Source organism: Polypterus senegalus, chromosome 2 (genome assembly GCF_016835505.1).
Source record: "Polypterus senegalus isolate Bchr_013 chromosome 2, ASM1683550v1, whole genome shotgun sequence".
Taxonomy (NCBI): domain Eukaryota; kingdom Metazoa; phylum Chordata; class Cladistia; order Polypteriformes; family Polypteridae; genus Polypterus; species Polypterus senegalus.
Window position 1 is genome coordinate 166,260,345 of NC_053155.1, and position 25,217 is coordinate 166,285,561.

Genomic DNA, 25,217 nt, shown 5'->3' on the forward strand with positions numbered 1-25,217 from the left:
ATCAGTATCTGATCAGGTAGATCGCGTTGCATTCAAAAAAAATAATTTTTTAAACGTTAGTCTATCATATATCCTCCTTATGTCATTTGCCACTTGATTGACATACAGAGTGGCCAGTCTGAGATCTCTTTTCTTCTAACACACTGGCCATCCCGCACGCACACATACAATCAGACTGTGATTCGGATTACGAATGCAATGAATGTAATTACACTGATCCACATGCCGTGGCTTCGCCTCCGACGCTGACGTGCAGCGAGTGTGTACGCCTGATGAGCCCAGAATTAGGGCGGAACACGTATCGCATACTCTTTGCATTATTTGACAGTAAAACTTTGCAACATTCTATGATCTGCTTCTCGCAACTGAAGAGGGCAGCGTGGCGGATGTATGCCAACACAAGCGTTACCTGGTAGGTAACCATACATACAATCAGATTGCGATTCAGACTACAAATGCCATGAATGTAATTACCCCGATCTACATGCTGTCAAATAAACGAAACACTCGCTGTGGCGCAATCTAAAGGGCGAAACACGTGTCGTGTACTCTTTGCATTATTTGACAGTAAAACTATGCAATATATATATATATAGCATTTTTAATGTAGATAGATCATTTCGACCTGGTCATTTTAAAAGTAGCTGGCAAGCCAAAAACGTGTGGGCACCCCTGAACTAGATACATGTACTTGTATGACAGCATGAACTGCTTGTAGATAAGGTTAGACTTTTATTGGTGTCAACATATTGCAGTAGCTTTATTAAAAATAAGTGTCAGTCGTTCTAAAACCGTTCACATGTGAGATGCCCCTGCACTGTGTCATCCCCTGGCGCCCGGGATTCCCGAATTACCGGGAATGGATAAACCCGTCCGGGAATGGATTCCCTAGTGGCTAGCTCTACTGTCATGACTCCGAGGCCTCTGGTTTGAATCTCAGCCATCACATTCTTTATCTGCCAGTTCTACACATCTCCGCAGACTTTTTCTGAATGCACCCTTGTTTTCTATGAATGGATGGAGATATAAATTTAAACTTTACTACAAATCTAACTTGCACTGTTTATTTTGACAAAACTGTTTCTGTTTAGTATTTGCTCATACAAGTTGTACTGAACTGTGAAAGATATTTTTGGTGAAACACATTTATAAAATAGGATGCTACTCACAATATGAAAATTATCAGTTAGAATGATCCAGCATGATACAAATGTGTGACATCTTGTGCTAACAAATTAAAACTTTAATTCAATATAGAGACAATTGTATAAAACCTCAAAATGTTTCACTTATTATATAAAAGTCTTCAAAGAAGCAAACAAACAATCTTCCAAGTTATCGTTGCTAGTGAGATGCATCTGCTCCAGTTATGGAAACAAATATTCCTGCTGATGTAATTTTTCTTATTCAGAAGTAACATTTTCATGCACAGGTAGCACATTTTCCCCTGCTTGCTGCATCAACTCCTGAGTCTTGTTCTCATATTCAGTTTGTCTTCGTTGAACTATAGAGGGCATCAACTTCACATAGGCCCCCATCAAGCAGTGATTTGAGCGAATCAGCTTCCCAGCACAGTTATTCAAACAGACATCCTAAAAACAAACAAAAATGAAAAGGTTACCTTTTACGCGGACAAGAAGTTGCCTGATTTTAAGCATTCCATAAAGTATTTTTGAATATCCACCTTAGTAAAGGACAAATGTCTGTGTGTCTGCTATACTTTCTGTTATATACTATGAGATTTGTCAAAGCATTGCTAAGGTTTGTTATGTGCTACCTGTTGGAATAAAAAATGCAATGCATTTTATTACTACTGTGCAGTACATGCATCACAAAACACATTCTAATAGATGGTGGTCTGCAAACGTTAATGCTGAATACATCCAACAAAGAGTAGCTGCTGGGTGGCCAGAAACCAGCTTATTCGATTTTAAGTTGTCCCATATGGGTAGCACAGCTATTGAAAGTGATATTTCATTAGAAATCAAATGTAAAAAAATGTTAGTAAAATCTGAATTTATAACTAAAATTGAAATTAAATACAACCAACACACATTTAAAAATACTTTATCTAAGTAAACAAGTTCTACTGGGGGAAAAAAAAAAAAAACAAAATTTAAGATGCCTAAATAATTGCTCACCTGAGCAATTGGACAATAAACCAGTGATGCATGAGTGAATTCAAATTGCTTACAGTTGTGCTTGAAAGTTTGTGTACCCTTTAGAATTTCCTATATTTCTGCATAAATATGACCTAAAACATAATCAGATTTTCACTGAAGTCCTAAAAGTAGATAAAGAGAAACCAGTTAAACAAATGAGACAAAAATATTATACTTGGTCATTTATTTATTGATTAAAAATGATCGAATATTACATATTTGTGAGTGGCAAAATTATGTGAACCTCTAGGATTAGAACATTAGAACAATCTAGACGAGAACAGGCCATTCAGCCCAACAAAGCTCGCCAGTCCTATCCACTTGTTTCCTCCAAGAAAACATCAAGTCAAGTTTTGAAAGTCCCTAATGTCTTACTGTCTACCACACTACTTGGTAGCTTATTCCAAGTGTCTATCGTTCTTTGTGTAAAGAAAACTTCCTAATGTTTGTGCGAAATTTACCCTTAACAAGTTTCCAACTGTGTCCCCGTGTTCTTGATGAACTCATTTTAAAATACAAGTCTCGATCCACTGTACTAATTCCCTTCAGAATTTTAAACACTTCAATCATGTCACCTCTTAATCTTCTTTTGCTTAAACTGTAAAGGCTCAGCTCTTTTAATCTTTCCTCATAATTCAACCCCTGTAGACCTAGAATCAGCCTAGTCGCTCTTCTCTAGACCTTTTCTAGTGCTGCTATGTCCTTTTTGTAGCCTGGAGACCAAAACTGCACACAGTACTCAAGATGAGGCCTCACCAGTGCATTATAAAGGTTGAGCATAACCTCCTTGGACTTGTACTCCACAGATCGTGCTATATAACCTAACATTCTGTTAGCCTTTTTAATGGCTTCTGAACACTGTAGGGAAGTTGATAGCTTAGTGTCCACTATGACTCCTAAATCCTTCTCATAAGGTGTACTCTCGATTTTCTGACCGCCCATTGTGTATTCAAACCTAATATTTTTACTTCCTATGTGTAATACTTTACATTTACTGACATTAAATTTCATCTGCCACAAATCTGCCCAAGCCTGTATGCTATCCAAGTCCTTCTGTAATGATATAACGGATTCCAAATTATCTGCTAATCCACCTATCTTGGTATCATCTGCAAACTTAACCAGCTTGTTACTTATATTCCTATCTAAATCATTTATATATATTAAAAATAGCAGCGGCCCTAGCACTGACCCCTGTGGAACACCACTCTTAACATGGCCAGTTCTGATGAGGTTCCTCGCACCATCACCCTCTGCTTCCTGTGTCTGAGCCAATTCTGCACCCATCTAAAAACATCACCCTGAACTCCCACTTCTTTTAACTTGATGCCCAACCTCTCATGTGGCACCTTATCAAATGCTTTCTGAAAGTCCAGATAAATAATATCATAAGCTCCACTTTGATCGTATCCTTTTGTTGCCTCCTCATAGAATTCCAACATGTTAGTAAAACACGACCTCCCTCTTCTGAACCCATGCTGACTGTTCAGAATAACTCCTGTCCTTGCCATGTGTTGCTCAATCTTATCCTTAATAATTCCTTCCATTAATTTTCCTGTGATGCTTGTTGCTTACTGGCCTATAGTTGCTTGGATCTGCCCTGTCATCCTTTTTATATAATGGGATGATATTTGCCATTTTCCAGTCCTTTGGAATCTCTCCAGTGCACAGTGACTTCCTAAAAATATGTGTCAAGGGTTTATATATGTACTCACTAGCCTCCTTAAGAACACGAGGATAAATATTATCTGGGCCTGGTGATTTGTTTGATTTCATCTTATTTAATCTGAGCAGCACTTCTCCCTCTACAATTTCCAAATCCCTCAGTACCTCCTTAGTAGTTGTGTTTACCTCTGGAAGGTTGTCCACTTGCTCACTTGTAAACACCTCAGAAAAATGTAAGTTTAGGGCATCTGCTATTTCATTGTCTGTATCTTTTAATTCCCTTTACTATTCCTGATGAACTTGACCTCCTCCTTAACTGTTCTTTTACTACTAAAATACTGAAAGAATCTCTTGGGGTCTTCTTTCCTTTATCTGCTATATTCCTCTCCAACTGTCTTTTAGCCTCTCTGATATCCTTCTTAATGGTTGCCCTCATGTTCTCATATGTGCTATGATTCTCTTTGCAGTCATTAGTCTTATATGCCTTATACAGCAGTTTTTCCTTTGCAACTTCTTTTTAAATCTTTATTAATCCATCGTGGAGTGTTTTTTAGTTTCCTATTAATTCCAAATTTAGGTATGTATCTGTCCTGCATTGCATGTAAAACATTTTTAAACCTGTTCCACTGCTCCTCGACTGTCTCCACATTTAAAAAGCTTATCCCGGTCTATCCTACTTAGACTTTGTCGCATCTGCTCAAAATTAGCCCTACCAAAGTTCAACTTAACAATTTTAGTCTTTGCATCTGTACTCTTACAAAATACTGAGAATTGTATTATATTATGGTCACTTGACCCTAGTGGTTCAATCACCTCCACACCCTCAATTCTATCCTGATTATTACAGAATACTAAATCCAGACAGGCTTCACCCCATGTTGGTGCTTTAACATGCTGTGTTAAAAAACAGTCGCTGATTACTTCTAAAACTCCTGCTCTTGTGCTCCTCCATCTGTAAGGTTATCCCAGTTAATATTTGGATAATTAAAGTCCCCCATGACTATAATATCCCCCTGTAAACTTGCCTTTTTGATACAGTAATCCCTCGCTATATCGCGCTTTGACTTTCGCGGTTTCACTCGATCGCGGATTTTATATGAAAGCATAACTAAATATATAACACGGATTTTTCGCTGCTTTATGGTTCTCTTGGACAATGTGTTTTTTACTTCCTGTACATGCTTCCTCAGTTGGTTTGCCCAGTTGATTTCATACAAGGGATGCTATTGGCGGATGACTGAGAAGCTAACCAATCAGAGCACGCAGTTAAGTTCCTGCTTGCTGAATGCAGTGTTAACCAGGAAGTCTCGTCTCGCTCATTCAGCATCAACGTGTTTCGCTGTGTAAAGAGTTGTGCTCTTTTGTGTTTATCTTTGTGCATAGTCAAGCCCTTCATTATGGCTCCAAAACGATCTGCTACTGCTTCAGGGGCCGTGCCCAAGCGCAAACAGAAGATGTTAACGATTGCTGAAAAGGTAAACGTTTTGGATTTGTTGAAGGCTACGATTCTTTTTATTTAAAAAGTAGGAAAGGAATATAAGATCTACGGCCACAGTGTCCTTTTAACCAGGGTGCAAAACAAGTTGTAAGTGGATGTAATAAGGCAGTAGTCTGGATGGAATCTGCTTTAGGGATTTGGATTGAAGACTGCCAGAAGAAGCAGTGCTACACAATCGCCTGAAGTGGCTCCTTTAAGGGCTGTAACGCTCTCCTTTGTTGTGCAGTAAAATAAAACTCATTGTTATCGGACAAGTCATCGTGTCATTGTTGGTGAGTAACCATAATTATTTTTCTACTTACAGTACTTAGTACATGTACGTACGTTTAGTGTCACTGTACACACACATTTACTGTATACTATTTTTGTTGCATTGTACGTATTTATTGCTGGTGGCATGTCTATCGTAATGGCTGTAACATGTGATATCGGAGACACTCAATATCTTTAAAATAATATTTAGGTTTTACTGTATATAAACAGTGTGTTTATATACATAATTTTAATGAATCTTACCTAATATCTAAGAGAATACAAAGGGATTATGCTGTATAACTCTGCGGGGAATATTTATAAACAGTGTGGGAGAGTTTATAAGGGCTTAAAATATATAAAAATAACCATAGAAACATATGGTTTCTACTTCACGGATTTTCACCTATCGCGGGGGTCTGGAACGCAACCCCCGCGATCGAGGAGGGATTACTGTATTACTAAAAAGATGTGTGTTGAAATTACTGTCTGAATTGGGTGGTCTATAACACACTCCTAAAATAAGACCTTTTTCCCCTAATATTTTCCAGGCGAAGCCACATGTCCTCATTAAGATGGGGCTCATCATCCAACTGAAGACGACTTACATTTAAACCCTGTTTGGCATAAACAGCAACCCCACCTCCTTTTCTGTTCCGTTCTGTCTATCCTTCCTAAAAAATGTGTATCCCTCTATGTTACACTCATCCCCATCTTTGTTATTTAGTCAGGTTTCCGTTATTGCTATAATTAGCAGTTAGTTTTAAGGTGAAATTAGAGTCAGGTGTTTTCAATCAATGGGATGACAATCAGGTGTGAGTGGGCACCCTGTGTTATTTAAAAAACAGGGATCTATCAAAGTCTGCTCTTCACAATACATGTTTGTGGAAGTGTATCATGGCACGAACAAAGGAGATTTCTGAGGACTTCAGAAAAAGAGTTGTTGATGCTCATCAGGCTGGAAAAAGTTACAAAACCATCTCTAAAGAGTTTGGACTCTACCAATCCACAGTCAGAGAGATTGTGTACAAATGGAGGAAATTCAAGACCATTGTTACCATCCTCAGAAGTGGTCGACCAACAAAGATCACTCCAAAAGCAAGGAGTGTAATAGTCGGCGAGGTCACAAAGGACTTCAGCGTAACTTCTAAGCAACTGAAGGCCTCTCTCACATTGGCTAATGTTCATGTTCATGAGTCCACCATCAGGAGAACACTGAACAACAATGGTGTGCATGGCAGGGTTGCAAGGAGAAAGCCACTGCTCCCCAAAAAAAACATTGCTGCTCCTCTGCAGTTTACTAAAGATCACGTGGACAAACCAGAAGGCTATTGGAAGAATGTTTTGTGGACGGATGAGACCAAAATAGAACTTTTTGGTTTAACACTAGAATTACCGGAGCCTACGAAAAAACTCGTAGATCCGGCCCACCTTAAATCCCATCACACCTCTCCGCCAGTGTCCTTTGTCCTGTAAATGTGCCGATAAAGACAACCTGCAAGCAGCCGGCTATTCAATCCCCCCACCGACTTAGAACGTGCACGAACTTCTCCCAGCTCATGCCTTGATTGATTATCTGGGAGTGAAGTGGAGTTTTAGAGTGGAAATAATAGATCGTTATTTGGAACACACGCATTTCATGTGTGTCAGTTTCTACAGTAATCAGTGTAAACACTTTGTTAAAACAGAAATTTTTTCAAATTTTAGTAATAAATGTTACAAAATGAAGGCATCATCCTCTTTAATAAAAACCCCTGTGTGCGTCCAGGTGTCCGTGTTTGTGTGTCTTTTGGTGAAGTACGCATTCGCGAGGCTCGGTGCGACACACACGACCGGCATCATGGACGCACGCACACACACTGGAAGCTGAGCACACAGTGAATGGCGTAGCTGCAGCCGCGCATGATAAGCAAATAAAGGACAGCATTGCTGGGGAGAGTGCAGATTGGGTAGTCGCGGCTGCGCACATAAAATCCATTGCTGGGGAGACGCCACGCATACTGCCCCGAGCATGTTTACTAACTATCTACTAACATGCTACCCAAAAAAAAAAGGACACGTCAAGTAGGACAAAAGACACAGACACTCAAATCGTATATAAGCAACATCTCCTGGAAGACCGGTCAGCTCAGCAAGTAAACATCAACAAAAGAAAGGCTGAAAGACAAAGAAAAATATGAGCAAATAGATCGATTGTAAAAAAAGAAAATGAGCATCAGAATATTCCCCATATTGATTTGGCTCTATCCTCTACTAATTTACCCTTTACCATAAGAAGGCAACAATTTCCAGTTACATTAGCCTTTGCCATAACAATTAATAAAGCTCAAGGGCAAACCTTAGAAAAAGTTGCCATTTACTTGCCAGAACCAGTATTCAGTCACAGTCAGTTATATGTTGCATTATCAAGAGTTAGAAGTTTTACAGATGTTGTTGTCAACGTTGTAGATGGTCCTGAACAAGAGTGTTTACAAAAAATGTTGTCTATAATGAAATTTTATTGAAATATTTCTTTAGGTAAAAAAATAAACATTTTCCTAAATATCTTCTTCAGATATTGTGTATTACAGATTGTTATAAAGTTTTACACTAAGGCAATATTAATTATACTTACTGTATTGTCATATACGTTTCTATTTTTAATATTATTTTACTTTAGGCTTCTTGCAAAAATATTTTTAACAAAAAAATTAAGACAACAAACAGAATGAGGTCAAGGTCCCTTGCCATTTAATATAGACTGTTCCTAATAATGTTTATGCAATACTGTTCTAGCGCCCATTATTGTAACGGGCTTAATGTCTAGTAAACTATAAAATGTGTGAAGCCTGAAGTCCAAACATCAAATAAACATTTTCACAAAAGGTTCAAGAATGATACAACAGCTTCTGTGGCTTAGTGGTAAGATTTGCTGAGTTGAGGGCAGCAGGTCGTGCTGTGCCTCAGAGGCTAGAGTTTGATTCCCTGTTGGGGGGGAAATGTTTTGTTTTTTTAACTTCAAACGGACATAAAATTTATAAATTGGTATGCACTGTCAGTTAATGAAATCATTATATTTTCATGCGAGATGCTCCTTTTAAAATATTTTTTAACAATTGAGACTGCAACTAACATGAACAAGTGTCCTTAAGATTTTTAAGATCCATAACACAGACTGCGTAATAGAGAGGCAGACAGGCAGAGAAGTCACTAGATATATAAACAGGGAAAGCACATGTACTGAAAGAAAAAAAAGATTAACATGTCCGTTGATCCTGCTGCACAATGCACATGTACACGCCCCCGCCCCCCCCTCCCATCTGACTCTAAGTAACAGCGCAAGTACAGATGCAAACCAAGTGTATGTGTGTACTGCATAATATTAACAAAAACAGCAGCTCACTACTGAAAACGGCAAATACAGGAGTGAGTGGGGATTAAACCAGGGACTCTTGATTACACTTGGTTTGCATCTGTACTTGTGCCGCTAATTAGAGTCAGATTGGGGGCTGGGGGGTCCGGTGTTAGAGTGCGTGAGCTTATTCAGTGCAGCAGGATCAACGTACATGTTGATCTTTTTTTTTTTCTTTCAGTACAAGTGCACTGTGCAGCAGGATCAACACACATGTTGATCTTTTTTTTCTTTCAGTACATGTGCCTTCCCTGTTTATTTATATATCTAGTGACTTCTCTGCCTGTCTGTCTCTCTCTATATAAAATCATTCCCGAATATATATAAAATTTCCGTCCTTGTCATTTCACTCTTTGGTAAACTTTGACAGAAGCCACTCGATTGGGCTTGGGTCGATTGGGCTTGTGAGCTTCGTCCAAAAATGTGCCCATACAAAAACAGTAAATAAATATAGTGTTCAAAATACCGGGCACATACATCATTTTGAATGAATTAACTGAACAGTGGGTTTTTTAAAATATTTTTCTGAAGATGTTTTTATTAATTTAGTTCATTATGTTGTATTAGGAACTCATTGAGTTTACTAAAAATGTGCCCGAGTCATTTCAATCAATATCAATATAATCTGACTTTAAATTGATATATTCAGGAATGAGGTTATATATTCCGACACTGACTTTATATATTCAGTATTGACTTTATATATATTCTAACTCGGACTTTATATATTCCAATGCTGAGTTTATACAGTGCATCCAGAAAGTATTCACAGCGCATCACTTTTTCCACATTTTGTTATGTTACAGCCTTATTCCACAATGGATTAAATTCATTTTTTTCCTCAGAATTCTACGCACAACACCCCATAATGACAACGTGAAAAAGTTTACTTGAGGTTTTTGCAAATTTATTAAAAATAAAAAAATTGAGAAATCACATGTACATAAGTATTCACAGCCTTTGCCATGAAGCTCAAAATTGAGCTCAGGTGCATCCTGTTTCCCCTGATCATCCTTGAGATGTTTCTGCAGCTTAATTGGAGTCCACTTGTGGTAAATTCAGTTGATTGGACAGGATCTGGAAAGGCACACAGCTGTCTATATAAGGTCCAACAGTTGACAGTTCATGTCAGAGCACAAACCAAGCATGAAGTCAAAGGAATTGTCTGTAGACCTCCAAGACAGGATTTTCTCGAGGCGCAAATCTGGGGAAGGTTACAGGAAAATTTCTGCTGCTTTGAAGGTCCCAATGAGCACAGTGGCCTCCATCATCCGTAAGTGGAAGAAGTTCCAAACCACCAGGACTCTTCCTAGAGCTGGCCGGTCATCTAAACTGAGCGATCGGGGGAGAAGGGCCTTAGTCAGGGAGGTGACTAAGAACCCAATGGTCACTCTGTCAGAGCTCCAGAGGTCCTCTGTGGAGAGAGGAGAACCTTGCAGAAGGACAACCATCTCTGCAGCACCCCACCAATCAGGCCTGTATGGTAGAGTGGCCAGACGGAAGCCACTCCTTAGTAGAAGGCACATGGCAGCCCACCTGGAGTTTGCCAAAAGGCACCTGAAGGACTCTCAGACCATGAGAAACAAAATTCTCTGGTCTGATGAGACAAAGTTAGAACTCTTTGGTGTGAATGCCAGGCGTCACATTTGGAGGAAACCAGGCACTGCTCATCACCAGGCCAATACCATCCCTACAGTGAAGCATGGTGGTGGCAGCATCATGCTGTGGGGATGTTTTTCAGCGGCAGGAACTGGGAGACTAGTCAGGATAAAGGGAAAGATGACTGCAGCTATGTACAGAGACATCCTGGATGAAAACCAGCTCCAGAGCGCTCTTGACCTCAGACTGGGGCGACGGTTCATCTAACAGCAGGACAACGACCCTAAGCACACAGCCAAGATATCAAAGGAGTGGCTTCAGGACAACTCTGTGAATGTCTTTGAGTGGCCCAGCCAGAGCTCAGACTTGAATCCGATTGAACATCTCTGGAGAGATCTTAAAATGGCTGTGCACCGATGCTTCCCATCCAACCTGATGGAGCTTGAGAGGTGCTGCAAAGAGGAATGGGTGAAACTGGCCAAGGACAGGTGTGCCAAGCTTGTGGCATCATATTCAAAAAGACTTGAGGCTGTAATTGCTGCCAAAGGTGCATCGACAAAATATTGAGCAAAGGATGTGAATACTTATGTACATGTGATTTCTCAGTTTTTTTTATTTTTAATAAATTAGCAAAAACCTCAAGTAAACTTTTTTCACGTTGTCATTATGGGGTGTTGCATGTAGAATTCTGAGGGAAAAAAAAGAATTTAATCCATTTTGGAATAAGGCTGTAACATAACAAAATGTGGAAAAAGTGATGCGATGTGAATACGTTCCGGATGCACTGTATATTCAGGAATGACTTTATATATTCCGACACTGACTTTATATATTCAGGAATGATTTTATACATTCCAACGCTGACTTTATATATTCAGGAATGACTTTATATATTCCAAAAATCATTGTAAATGCCTGTTTGGCACCCCATAGGCACTGTATAATAGATATCTAAAAAAACAGCCAAGGGGATAGATATATAGATAGATAGGAAGGAAAGACACTATATGATAGACAGACAGGGAAAAGCTATATAATAATAAAATTATTATTACTATATAGATAGACAGGGAGTTCAGGCAGGCAGGCAGAGTGGCGAAGGTTAAAAAGAAAAAAAAAAACATTTTCTCTCCAGAGGGGAATCAAACTTGGGTCTCTGAGGCACAGTAAGCCTACTGCGCTCTAAAACAGCAAATCTTAACAGTAAGCCACGGAAGCGGTTGTATCGTTCTTGAACCTTTTGTGAAAGTGTTTATTTGATGTTTGGACTTCAAGCTTCACACATTTTATAGTTTATGCCTACATTTTGTAACATTTACTACTAAAATATGAAAAAGTTTGTTTTTTTATTAAAGTGTTTACACAGATTATTGTAGAAATGGAACACACATTAAATGCATGTTCCAAATAGCAATCTATAATTTCCACTCTAAAACTCCACTTCACTCCCAGATAATCAATCAAGGCATGAGCTGGGAGAAGTTCGTGCACGTTCTAAGTCGGTGGGGGGATGGAATAGCCGGCTGCTTTCAGCTTGTCTTTATCAGCACATTTAGATGACAAAAGACGCTGGCGGAGAGGTGTGAACGGATTTAAGAAGCGATTTAAGGTGGGACGGATCTACGAGTTTTTTTGTAGGCTCTGGTAATTCTAGTGTTAAATGAAAAGCGTTATGTTTGGAGAAGAGAAACAACTGCATTCCAGCATAAGAACCTTATCCCATCTGTGAAACATGGTGGTGAAATAGTATCATGGTTTGGGCCTGTTTTGCTACATCTGGGCCAGGACGGCTTGCCTTCATTGATGAAACAATGAATTCTGAATTATATCAGAGAATTTAAAGAAAAATGTCAGGACATCTGTCCATGAACTGAATCTCGTTAGAAGGTGGGTCATGCAGCAAGACAACGACCCTAAGCACACAAGTCGTTCTACCAAAGAATGGTTAAAGAAGAATAAAGTTAAATGTTTTGGAATGGCCAAGTCAAAGTCCTGACCTTAATCCAATCAAAATGTTGTGGAAGGACCTGAAGCGAGCAGTTCATGTGAGGAAACCCACCAACATCCCAGAGTTGAAGCTGTTCTTTACGGAGGAATGGGCTAAAATTCCTCCAAGCTGGTGTGCAGGAATGAGCAAATGTTACAGGAAACTTTTAGTTGCAGTTATTGCTGCAAAGGGGCATCACACCAGATACTGAAAGCAAAGGCTCACAAACTTTTGCCACTCACAAATATGTAATATTCGATCATTTTTCGTCAATAAATAAATGACCAAGTATAATATTTTTGTCTCATTTGTTTAACTGGTTTCTCTTTATCTACTTTTAGGACTTGAGTGAGATGTTTAGGTCATATTTATGCAGAAATAGAAAATTCTAAAGGGTTCACACACTTTCAAGCACAACTGTAAATCATTGCAGATCCTCCCATAAAATGCCATATTCATAATTTTACAATGGACAAGACAGTGTAAATATGGAATATGGAAACACTTTCTTGGGTTATTGTTTAAAAAAAAAAAAAAACACAACACACCATTTTGACTACATATCTTTTTTTTTAATATTTGGGAGGATAAGCTTATGCACGCTTCTTTTTCTGGACTGATTAGTTCAATTCCCTGCCTAGTCACTGTCATGGCCCAATTGATCCACTCTGAAGCTTTCTTGGATGTGGGGGGCCAGAATGATAATGTTGTTGCCGCAGCAGCTTGCAGTGATTTCTTCAGACCAAAAATGGTGCTCTTTCATACTATTTTGTCTCTTAGCCCGACCTTCAGTGGTAAATGAACTTCGGAACGACTGGTGTTCATATCAGTCATCAGCAGACACTTTTGATGCACAGAAATTGCCCATAATTCAGCCCAAAAGACGATCTGCTGGAGAAATGATATCACCTCAGACTGCTGCGAAGTCCAGGCCTTCAGTTCTTGGCATCACCCGATACCAATGGCCAGAGGACATGAAAGCAAATGGGAGTCCGTGCGAGGCGTAGCCGGCCAGCTCAGGGACAGGGTGTGTGTTTACATCAACAGAGAAAGGTGTAAGAACTCCGTGCTAGTGTCCAGTTACTGCTCACTGCTGGAGGAGTTTGTGAACGTTAGATGCAGACCTTTTCATTTACCACAGGAATTCACTACTGTGCTTATAGTCAAGAGTTAATATTCACCCCAGCGTAAATGCCAAGTAAGTGCTCTGGGAACTGTACAGTGCTATCAGTGAAGTGCAGAATCCTCACCCAGATGGACTGTTTATATTTGCCGGAGATTTCAACAATGCAAATCTCAAGTCAGTGCTCCCTAAATTCCATCAGTATGTGGACTTTACAACAAGAGGAGAGAACATGCTGGATCTTGTTTACACAAACATTCTTGACACATACTGTATCAGGTGATGCTCCTTCGCCATATGGGCTATTCAGACCACATCTCTGTTATGCTAATTCCAGCATATAGACCACTTGTCAAGAGATCCCAACTAGCTCTGAGGCAGGTGAAAACCTGGCTAACAAGAGCTCCCTCTACTCTTAAAGACTGCTTTGAGCACACTCACTGAGACATGTTCAGAGAAGCTGCAATTGATGGTGCCTGCAAAAGCTTGGAGGAGTACACAACATCAGTAACCAGCTACATCAGCCAGTACATTGAGGTGATTACTGTCTTCAAGTTCTTCACCTCATGCCCTAACCAGAAGCCGTGGATTACTGCATAGGTAATTAGAGTAGCAAACCGTGCACATGCCCAGAGAATCCACAGCCACTTCCAAGACAGTGGTGATAAACACTGCATGTGGCAGGGCATTAAGACTCTCACTAATTACAGGATAACACCACTGGTCTGCAATGGCAATACCTCCCTTCCAGAGGCTCTAAACAACTTCTACACAAACTCTGATAAACAGAACAACGTGGTGGCGAGGAATACCACCCCTCCTCCCAACAATCAAGTACTGTGTCTGACCACAGCTGACGTAAGAAAACTATGTATAGTCTACCCACAAAAGGATGCTGGACCAGACAATATCCCTGGTAGGGTGCTTGTGATATAACAGGTTCACGGCTCAGAAGGAAAGGCCAGTTTTTAAATAAATAATTGCAGCACTCGCGGCTTAAAGAGGAAGCGTGGTAGTGTAGCTGGAGCGGTTCCTGGGAGCGATAAGGGCTTGGGTGGTTCAAAGGTGTGAGATCACCCATGTCTATAATTGATGCCGGGAACTGCTAATTGGCGCACCTGTGCCATGTCCCCATTATAAATAGTAGGAGTGAGTGTTGTCGGAGATGGCTGGGGTGGCAACCCGGCCGGGACGCCTAGGAAGACCAGAGGAGGGCTTACGCCTTCCCCAGACCATATGGGGGCAACCGCCCTGGTTCCTTTGGGGGCCACGGGTACAGAGCTTAGGGAGATTGCCGGGAAGCACCTGAAGCACATCCGGGTGTATATAAAAGGGGCCGCCTCCCTTCATACGATGGCAAGAGTCGGGAGTGGACGGAGCTCTGGAGGAGAGAAAGAGGTGGCCTGAAGGAGTGTGGCACTGTGTTGTGGCCAGGACTTTTGGGGATTTTGGGGTTTTATGTGGCACTTTTGAAAATATGGCACTTCATAATAAATGTGTTGTGGGTGACATTGACATGTCTACCTGTCTGTGGCCGGGCCAGCTTCCACTGTGGCATCCCAGATGGGCCGATCCACCTGGTTCAAGGCTGGGAATCCCTGATACAAATAATTTTGTGGACGGCCCGGCACAGCAGGTGCGCCCAGACACGTGCCGTGGGTGCGGTGTGTCCACAGCCCCGAGACTAAGAGTTGCCCAGCAGGCCGCTACCGGAACGCAGAGGGGTGTTTCTCACCTGGTGCGGAAGAGAGACAACGTCCAGGGCAAGAGAGCAGTGGGCTCCGACGTGCCTGCCGGTGCTGGAGGTGCCCGGGACGGCGTGTCACCCAGTGAAGCCATGCCGGGGACGTTTCCTCATGCAGACGAGATCCGGGAGGTAAGTTCCCATGCTTGTCGGCAACTGGCCCTGCTGGGCTGCGTGCGTTTTCTGTTTACAGAGCAGGGCCTGCCTGGATCCGTGTCAGTGGCGGGGGCATGTCGGTTTACGGGGCTCCAGTGGCGCGGCAGCAGCTATTAGAGCTGCAGGGAGAGAGCCACTGCAGCTCATGAAAGCCCAAAAACGCCACCGCACCAGGAAGAGGAGAGCCAAGATGGCCACGGATCGGAAGTCCCTCCCTGAGCCAGGCACAGGATTGGACGGTGTGTGTCTTGAGTGCCCGTCAATAACTGTATATAGGCGGGTCCAAGGAATGTCCGTCTTGTGCCGGGGACAGACCCGATTGGGCCAGAGGAAGAGGCCCACAGGAAGTCGCCGGCGTGTGTTGCTGACAGACAGGTAGGCTCACCACCGTCTAACTTCCTGTCCTTGCAGGCTGCTCCATTTGAGCTGGAGGCCTGCCTTCAGCCTGCGAAGCAGCAGTTGTTACAGGTGCTGAGTGCCCTCTGTGCGGAGTTGCAGAAGCTGAGGTGGACGGCAGTCGTGTCGGTGCAGACGCTGCATACATCAGCAAAACGGCACGACGCTGGAGCCTTTGGCTGGAGAGGTACGGTGGGAACTGCGAATACACCTGACCCCATAAAGCATAAAGGAGAGCCCACCGAAAATGGCCATGATTTGAATGATCGGAACCGAGTGGGGGGTTCTCTGACAATGGATGCGACGATGATTGCTGTGCACGAGGTGAGGGGAGGATGATCACAGGGGCTGGCTGGAAGAGGGCTGATGAGTGCCCTGGGTCCTAACACCCTACCCTCCGAGCTCGAGGCAGTCTCCCGTCGCTTTGTATGGACGCAGATGGGGTTGGATCTGAGCGTTTGCCATGCACAGACCCCGACTGTCACGGCGCCCAACAGTAAAAGGAGGAATCAAGGGAAGAATGCCGGTTCCGCCAATAAGCGAGGAAGTGAGGCAGGCGGATCACATCCAGTTGCTGGCCACTCTCTGCGGGGGCAGAGGGAACCCGGGAAGTCAGCGGAGAGGAAAGGAGTGCAGGCAGTCCCGTCTGTTGCATCAACAGGAAGGACATGGAACCCGTGGAGGGAGTGCCGAACAGGCAAGTTCTGGGGTGCCGGTCGGAGGGGGAAGTGCTGCCGGTGCGCGGCATGAAGGGACACCAGGAAAGGGTGTCCAGGCAGCGGCTCTGCCCCCTTGTTTCTGTGTGTTGCAGGACCTGACCCTGGACGAGCAGTAGGACCTGCCCTCGTTGGACGGGCCGTCTGGCCAGAGGACTCTTTGCTGGCGACGGGGTGCTGCACCTCCGTAGCCTCCACCAGCTGTGGTGAGTGGCTCTTTCCAAAGGGGCACGAAAACCTCAGAGGGGGTGTCAAAGGAGTAGGCCCCGGGGTGCCGAATTGGACCCCGGCGTCTCAGGAGCAGGATCCACTTTGGGGGTGAGCTGCCTTCGCGGGATGTGCCGCTCCGCCCGACGGGTCTTCACTGGCGGTAGGGCACGGTCGGAGATGGCTGGGGTGGCAACCCGGCCGGGGCGCCTAGGAAGACCAGAGGAGGGCTTACGCCTTCCCCAGACCATGTGGGGGCAACCGCCCTGGTTCCTTTGGGGGCCACAGGTACAGAGCTTAGAAGCTTAACCCTGTAGGGGCCTGTGGTCACCGCCAGGGGGCGACCCTGTGCCTTTGTAGCCCTGGACCTCGGCACTATCGCCAGACCCAGATGGGCCGTTGGGATTGGGGGCTTTGGTGGTGGGGGGTAAGACGACTGGGGACACCTGGAATGCTTCCGGGTATGCAGCCGGCACTTCCTCCACACTGGGGCGTGTCGGTGGGAGATTGCTGGGAAGCACCTGGAGCACATCCGGGTGTGTATAAAGGGGCCGCCTCCTTTCATATGATGGCAAGAGTTGGGAGTGGAGTGGACAGAGCTCTGGATGAGAGAAAGAGGCGGCCTGAAGAAGTGAGGCACTGTGATTAGGCCAGGACTTTTGGGGACTTTGGGGTTTTGTGTGGCACTTTTGTAAATATGGCACTTCGTAATAAACATGTTGTGGGCGACATTGACGTGTCTGCCTGTCTGTGGCTGGGCCAGCTTCCACAGTGTACGGGTTGGAAGATCGGAAAAGACAGCAGAGGTTGGAGGAGGAAGAAGGGGAAGCTGGAGGCTGAGAGCCAGTGCGGGTGTGAGCGAGCAGGAAGAGCAGGCTCACTGGTAGTTGCAGGCAGCTGGGAAGTGAGCCCTAGCAGGGTGTTTGGTAGGCACTCGGGGGCAGATGGATTGGGTCACTCCTGCCAAGTTTTTCAGAGGGGCAGGACTGACCAGGATTGTGGACAGCTCGCTGCAAAAGGCAGCGGGAGTCGTTGAGGCTTGGGAGAGAGTGTCCCAACATGAGCACCCTGGTCATTGGGTGTAATCAGAATATAAGTTTAATATGTCACTTTTGTCTGTGCAAATATTTTAAATCTGCTTTTCTTTTCTTCTCACATGTACAGCTAACTTAAAGCCAGATTTAGTAAAAGGGCCCAGCATTTAGAATTGCTAAGCAAGCATCTTAAGACAAGACAAGTTAAGGACAAATGCGAAATGGGCAACGTGCACTATTTCTGTGTGCTAGAGTCAGCATTATACTGGATCTTCTTTTCCTTGTTTGGAATGGCATGATTTACTTAAGTGGGGGCCTGCACATGGAGAAAGACTGTAAAGCCTTGGAACTTTGCCCTGAACACCTTTGAAGCCGATGGATAGATGGGAGATGCCGTCATCCGATCTGGAAAATCCTTCCAATGCAGTGACGAAAATGGTAGACTCTACACAAGGTCTTGTCATGGCTTCCTGTCTGCTATGCCGCATAAACCGTCATTAAAGAAAGCCAAGTTATTTCTCCTATGTGATTTCTTACCGCCGTATAACTGAGGGAGGGGTATCGTCTTTTTATATCTATATTATTTCAGGTTATATAATGTGCTGCAATTAAAAAGAACTTATTCCAACTAGCGCTGGATTGATTGGGTAACTCAAGTCTCAGTCCGGCAGATTAGCCATATAGAGCCAGGGGTCGGAAGGCTACTAGACCAAAAAGAAAGTCTGCTGCACCACCAGGTTGGAGAATCCCCTGTTGCAGGGCCCGTATGGGAGAAGCAGGGGAACTGCCAGTTAAATGAAGAAGGCACCGGGTTTTTAAAGAAGGGACTGCTTCCAGCCAGTATAGCGTGGTCCAGATCTAATTATGCAATTTTCATTATGCTATAACTTAAGTTTATTACATAGAAAATCACCTGAAAAATCCCAGACCATCGATAACTGAGGATATGAAGAGTTGTCTTCACGTAGAACTGGAATCGTCCCCGCATAAATCAAAGTAATCCAGACGATCTGAATCTGTATAATTAGATCTGGACCACCCTATATTTTAACCTTGGTTTTAAATGGAGTTATTTATTGGGATTTTAACCTCCATATTTTCACCGTTTTAAATTAATTATTTACTTATTGACTTTTGGAGAAATGCACTTTATATGGACACCGTTTTGGTTTTGTTTTAAATAAAACCACTGTTTGCACTTTACACCTTGCCCTTGTTTTGATTGTTGTCCTCATTGTCCAGCTTATCCGGTTACATCACCGATGGTGTCGGGTTCAAGAGTCTCCCAAAGGTGTCTGGTTTACAAGTATTTAGAAAGACATGAGACTATGTCAAAAGATTACTCATTTGAACAAAGGAAAAGAAAAATTAAAATGTTTCCCATTGTATAGTATGCACTTGCATGCAGACTGTACACTTAGTGTGGAATGGTGCCTAGGGGTTGCTATTTATGTGTTTGCACCCTCTCCAGCAGGACATTTAATCTGCCAGTGCTTCAACCACATACACAAAAAAACAACTGGACCATAAACATCACTTCATTTTAAAATTAGATTATGTTATTGTACATATCATTTGCACTTTTACATTTTTTTTTTTGTATTTCAAGTGAATTTTATTTAAAATTCTCAAATCTACTTAATCCAACTCTCCCAGCAGTATCAGCTCAAGGAAAAAAGCTATACTGGATGGAGACCCAGTCCATTGCTGGGCACACTCAAGTGATACTACACAGGGTATCAGAGCACAAGTTCAAATGTAGACACAATAGCACAAATATATTCCTTACTACATAACAAGCGTACAAAACTGAACTCAAACTTCAAATCATTTGACGATAAATCAGACAAGCTAATGACTCCCTACTACCACTATCGAGGTGAGAAGAGTAGAGAACAGATTTCCTTTTGAAGAAAGTGGACTTGGATTGTTGTTTGTAACTGTGGCTTTTGTAAGCAAAGTATATAAACAAAATGTTCTAGTATGCAATTCTGGAATTATAACCTGAAACAGAGGAATAAACTATATTCTTCCCAAATAGCTCTAATCATAAGCTATTAGAAGCATTTGGTTATTTTTGCTAAATGAACTATTAAAAGTACAGCGTTCACACTTGTTTTCCATGTTGGACTATAAATATTTAGACAGTTTCAAAAAAATGTGATTTTTGTTTGATCAAGCTGTTTCTATCAATTATGATTTACATGAAGGTCTGTTCACATTTTAGGCATCATTCATACATGCATTAAATGCAGAACATTCCAAAATGTTCAACAACTTGCTATTGTAAATACAAGCTGGGAGGACCATATCCCCCACTTTTTTTTTTTAACCTTGCAGTTAATAGCTTTTGTAACATTACCAATGTATAAGAATGAGAAACAAATCTAGCCAATCATTTGACAAAGATGAAGAAAGTTATATCATCCTATTTACTTTACCTTTCTATCTGAATAGTAAGTGTTAGAAAATCTCCATATTTCATTCACTGGACTTGCATATACCACCTTGAAGTATTTAAATTAATCTATTAATTGTGAATTTCCCCTTGGGATTAATAAAGTATCTATCTATCTATCCATCTAAAACGACATTATACAATTTTTCCAGTGCTTTCCAAGCAGCCCAGCTGATCAAGCTGTTATTAGGAGACTGTGCTTGGATACCACTACTACATGCTCTGACAGCCACCTTGAGTTAATTAAGATCACAATTGTCTTAGTCTGAGGTTCTCATTTTTCTACTTGAAAATAATGTATCTGTGCCAAAGAGGTCTATTTCAAGAAAATTAGATTAAAAAAAAGACAATCTTAATTAATCCTGTGGGGAAATTCAGTAATTACCATTGCATTTTGTCAGCAAAACTTTAGTTCTCAGGTTTGAAACATGTGCCACTTTATTAATTGGCTACACATAGATAAAAAAATACTTCACAATATTATTTACAGATGGTATGCATAGTACAAAGGTCTATTTACATATTGTTTTGTTTACACTAAGACTTGCAGTGAGATGTTGAAATAATTGCTCAAGATGTTGTACATACAAATGAGCTCTCTTTGTTCATATTTATCCTGGAGTTATTCTCCAAAGTTATCTGTCATCATTGATTATAAGATAAGATTAAATATGTACTTAGATATATAAAAGCACAAAATTGTAGCTTGGCTGGGAGATGCATCACTATTAGTGATTAAGCAGAATAAAAAGGCTTACATCAATAGCTCCGTTTTGTGCCTTGTGATTTATTTGATGAAAAGTATATAAAAAAATATATGCGGATATGTTTCAAATACAAGTTAAATCACTTAACATGAAGGACTTTGCCACAACAGTTTTATAGAAAATTGCCAGTTTAACCTGCATTAGGAGAGCTTCCCTCACCAACCTCCCAACTGTACAATGCCATGCCATGCTCACTGCCTGCATCTGCAATTACATGGTGCAGCTTAGGACGTAAATCATTCAGAGATAGAGAGATAGATAGATACTTTATTAATCCCAAGGGGAAATTCATATACTCAGTCAAATACAGCTTACAGTTAACATAGAGGACATGTGTTTAAATATAATTTTGTCATGTCCACCATTTTGTAAGCTATGATGACTGGAAGCCTAAAATCTATCCAGCAAAACACTATTTACACCAGACATACAAAGACATCACAAAATTTTGGGGGTTTAAACTTGGTGGCAACTGTTTTTTGTGTAGTCGGTCACTTGTTATGGTCAACTATACTATGTCGGTTAAACGACAGACATGGTTGACTTTGAAAGAGCAGCTCTCAATCTTAATATTGTCAAATTCTTGGAAAAACTAAATTTTCTGTTTTGCATGACCACTGTCTTATTTATTTAAAATTACAACTATTTAAAAAAAAAAATAATAATAATTTTTCCATACTCTTAAAAAAAAAAAAAAGTGAAATTGACAACTAATACCATAATTGAAGGAACACCTGAAAATCATTAAGATATTATTTTCTGACCTTTTATCCCATACTAAAGTGTACAATTTCTGCCATCCTTTCTTAGCAAACCTGTGTCCAGTCCTTGTAGTTTTTCAATCTTCATCTCTCCTGGCTTTCTTTTTTTAAAATCACATACCCAATGAGGTCTACAATTCCCCGCAAGATGATGCACAAACTTTTGCAAATTCCACATTTACTCTTATTTTTTTACTTCAAATAAATCATAACTGTAAACTAACCTTTTCATAAAAAGGCCAAAAGGTTATGTTTAGTTACTGTCACATAACAAAATGTAATATGGTCAGGGATGTCCACATTTTTGCATGGAACTGTATATATGTAGCAGAAACACTGTCTCCCCAATCATCTATTTTTATTGTGCCAGGGCTAAAATAACCATTACCATTTTTTTTATGGTGCTCACCAATGGAGCTCTTCATCAATGTCTTATCAGATAACTGCAGAGAAACAACGTCTCTAGATTGGATGAAGAAAATACGTTTGAATATATTAAGAGCATAAAGAAACACATATGCAATTCAGGTTAATTAAGTATGTATGACTATGCATAATGAACAGGGATTCAATTCAGGGGAAAAAAAAAATTATAGAAGTAAAATGGAACTTAAACAATCGCAAATATATCTGCAGTCAAAGCAGCTCACCTCATCAATTGTTAGAGTCCTATAGTTTAGGTTACTTGCACAGCGACTGAAGCATATTTCAGTCATCTTGTTATAAACTAGAAGAAAATCCCGAAGCTAAAAAAAAAAAAAAAAACATAATTTAGACTCCCTGCACCTGTATTGTCATACTAGCAAATCAATTAGACAAATATCAATGAGCAAGCATTTATTTAATAAAAATACTACTTTCTGGTGGTTTTATAACATTAAAGTTAAACATTACATTTACAAACATACCTCTTCTTCGCTCTGCAAGAATCTTTAACTACAATTACTATATAATCATAGGTAAATAAGAAGAGCAACTTGTATTGATGTAATCTGAAGGTTAGTACATATCCAGGAACGATTGTATTAATACATTATTTACAGGCTTTAAAACACATTAATAAATGGCTTAACAAACAAAACACTTATTTTCTACTTACTTTCTACCACAAGTCACCAAAAAACACTATATTTTTAAAACAAAACCATAATTTCAGATGAAATATTCAAAGTTTCTACCCTGGACAGAAATCACTTACTCATTTCAAGTCACTTTACATATGCTACAGCAGCATCCCTAATGTTGTTGCGTTGAACAGCTATCTTTAGATTGTATTATTAATAACAACTTAAAAAAATAAAAAGGTCAGATTTCTGTTATTTCTACCTAAATAAAGGCTGAAAATGAAACTTTCATTTGCCAAAACTTATATGAGAGTTCATTACTTAATATCATAAGCTATAATATGACCACCTAACCGTAGATTTACCAACAATTGCACTGCAAGACGTCTTACAAGAATTTACTTCTTCTAATGTGCCAATTCAATTCAATTGAACATTTGTCCAAAAAAGTGTAATTTCACTTTCATTGAATATATTTTAGTACAGTGATCCCTCCTCGACTGCGGGGGTTGCGTTCCAGAACCCCTCGCGAAAGGTGAAAATCCGCAAAGTAAAAACCATACGTTTATACTGTTATTTTTATATTGTCACACTTTGATCACAGATTTGCACAGAAACACAGGAAGTTGTAGAGACAGGGACTTTAAAACACTGCAAACAAACATGTGTCTCTTTTTCAAAAGTTTAAACTGTGCTCCATGACAAGACAAAGATGACAGTTCCGTCTCACAATTAAAAGAATGCAAACATATCTTCCACTTCAAAGGAGTGCGCGCCTGGAGCAGAGAATGTCAGAGAGAGAAAAGCAAACAATCAAAAATCAATACACAGTTTAAACTTTTGAAAAAAAGACGTAAATGTTTGTTTGCAGTGTTTTAAAGTCCCTGTCTCTACAACCTCCTGTGTAAATCTGTGACCCCAGCGTGACAATATAAAAATAACAATATAAATGTATGGTTTTTACTTCGGGGATTTTCACCTTTCGCGAGGGGTTCTGGAAGGCAACCCCCGCGATCGAGGAGGGATCACTGTAATACTAGTAGAGAACTCACATGAAGCGAGTTCTTAAATAACAAAATAGGTAAAAATTGAAAATTACAACAAAGGATCCTCAAATTTCAAATGCTAACCAAATGCTTGGATGAAATGGCAGGTTTAGAGAAAACACTGAGGATCCCACCTTCCAATTCTTGTTTTGAATATCACTGAAGAGAATTCCAGTGTCAAACCAATTATCAAGACTACTTTAACTATTTATAAAAATCGTAATTCAGGCTTCTCTTAAACTGCTTCTGGAATACATCCTTGTTTCCCACAACTAAGTAATGGGTACAAGAAAGATTCCAAAACCGGATTACTGTATACTCAAAAATGAAAGGATGGTTAATGAAATATTTCAGCATTAGTTCAGTTTTACCTAAACAAGTGAAAAGTAGAGAGTAGAGAGCATACACTAATCATTGAAAAAAAGGCGATTGATTAGAACAAATACATCATAAACACATTACCTGTCATTTGATAATTTTATAGATTAAAAAAAATAAACAAATATTTAGACCGTGAATGTATAATGTAATCATATACATTTAAATACACCTATTACATAAACAGGAAAGAAACGTACAACGCTGATGGGGTATGCCTACAAGAGATAACATTATATAGATATATTTATTTGTAAGAAACAAACAATAGTTAAATAACAAATGCATTGAAAGATTATTTCTAGGAAACGCCTAACGAAAACAAGAATACTCCGAGTCTGAATGTACTGTATGTAAACGTGACACTCAGGTGACCTTCGTCCTGAGCTCTTTCCACTAGTCTGTCGCATGCAGTCACAGCACAAAAACTAGAAACACCTAACTAGAACTGGAAATAAACATTAATGAGGATGGGTGAAAAATACTTACATTTCTAATCTGCTGGTCTGCCTCCATCCTGAATTCTATTTCAAAAATGAATCGTCATTATGGTTTTAAGATATATACATATATTAAAAAAACACTTCAGTATTCGGAAATAAAAAAAAATACGTAAAGTTATCTTCCTCAATCAATTAATGCAGTTTTCTATTACGCTATAGCCGCTAAATGAAACTGCTACTTAATCTTGATTCAGTATTACGGATACCACATACCATAATTATTTGATAACTACAACGTACTTGGACTAGCAAGTAACTTAATGTTACCCAAGGTAGTTTTAAAGCAAGTCAATTTAGTACGGTGAAGCGG

The 25,217-nt window shown here is 40.6% G+C and overlaps 1 protein-coding gene across 1 annotated transcript; it reads right to left on the reverse strand.

The window, feature by feature from the left end:
* Nucleotides 1-1,213: 1,213 nt before the first annotated feature.
* On the reverse strand, nucleotides 1,214-25,217 carry timm10b (translocase of inner mitochondrial membrane 10 homolog B (yeast)). Its single transcript, XM_039744934.1, has 3 exons — nucleotides 24,894-25,217; nucleotides 22,567-22,662; nucleotides 1,214-1,592 (listed from the first exon to the last, which is right to left on the reverse strand). Exons 1-3 carry the CDS (start codon nucleotides 24,918-24,920, stop codon nucleotides 1,404-1,406), a joined length of 312 nt encoding a protein of 103 aa, XP_039600868.1. The 5' UTR covers nucleotides 24,921-25,217; the 3' UTR covers nucleotides 1,214-1,403.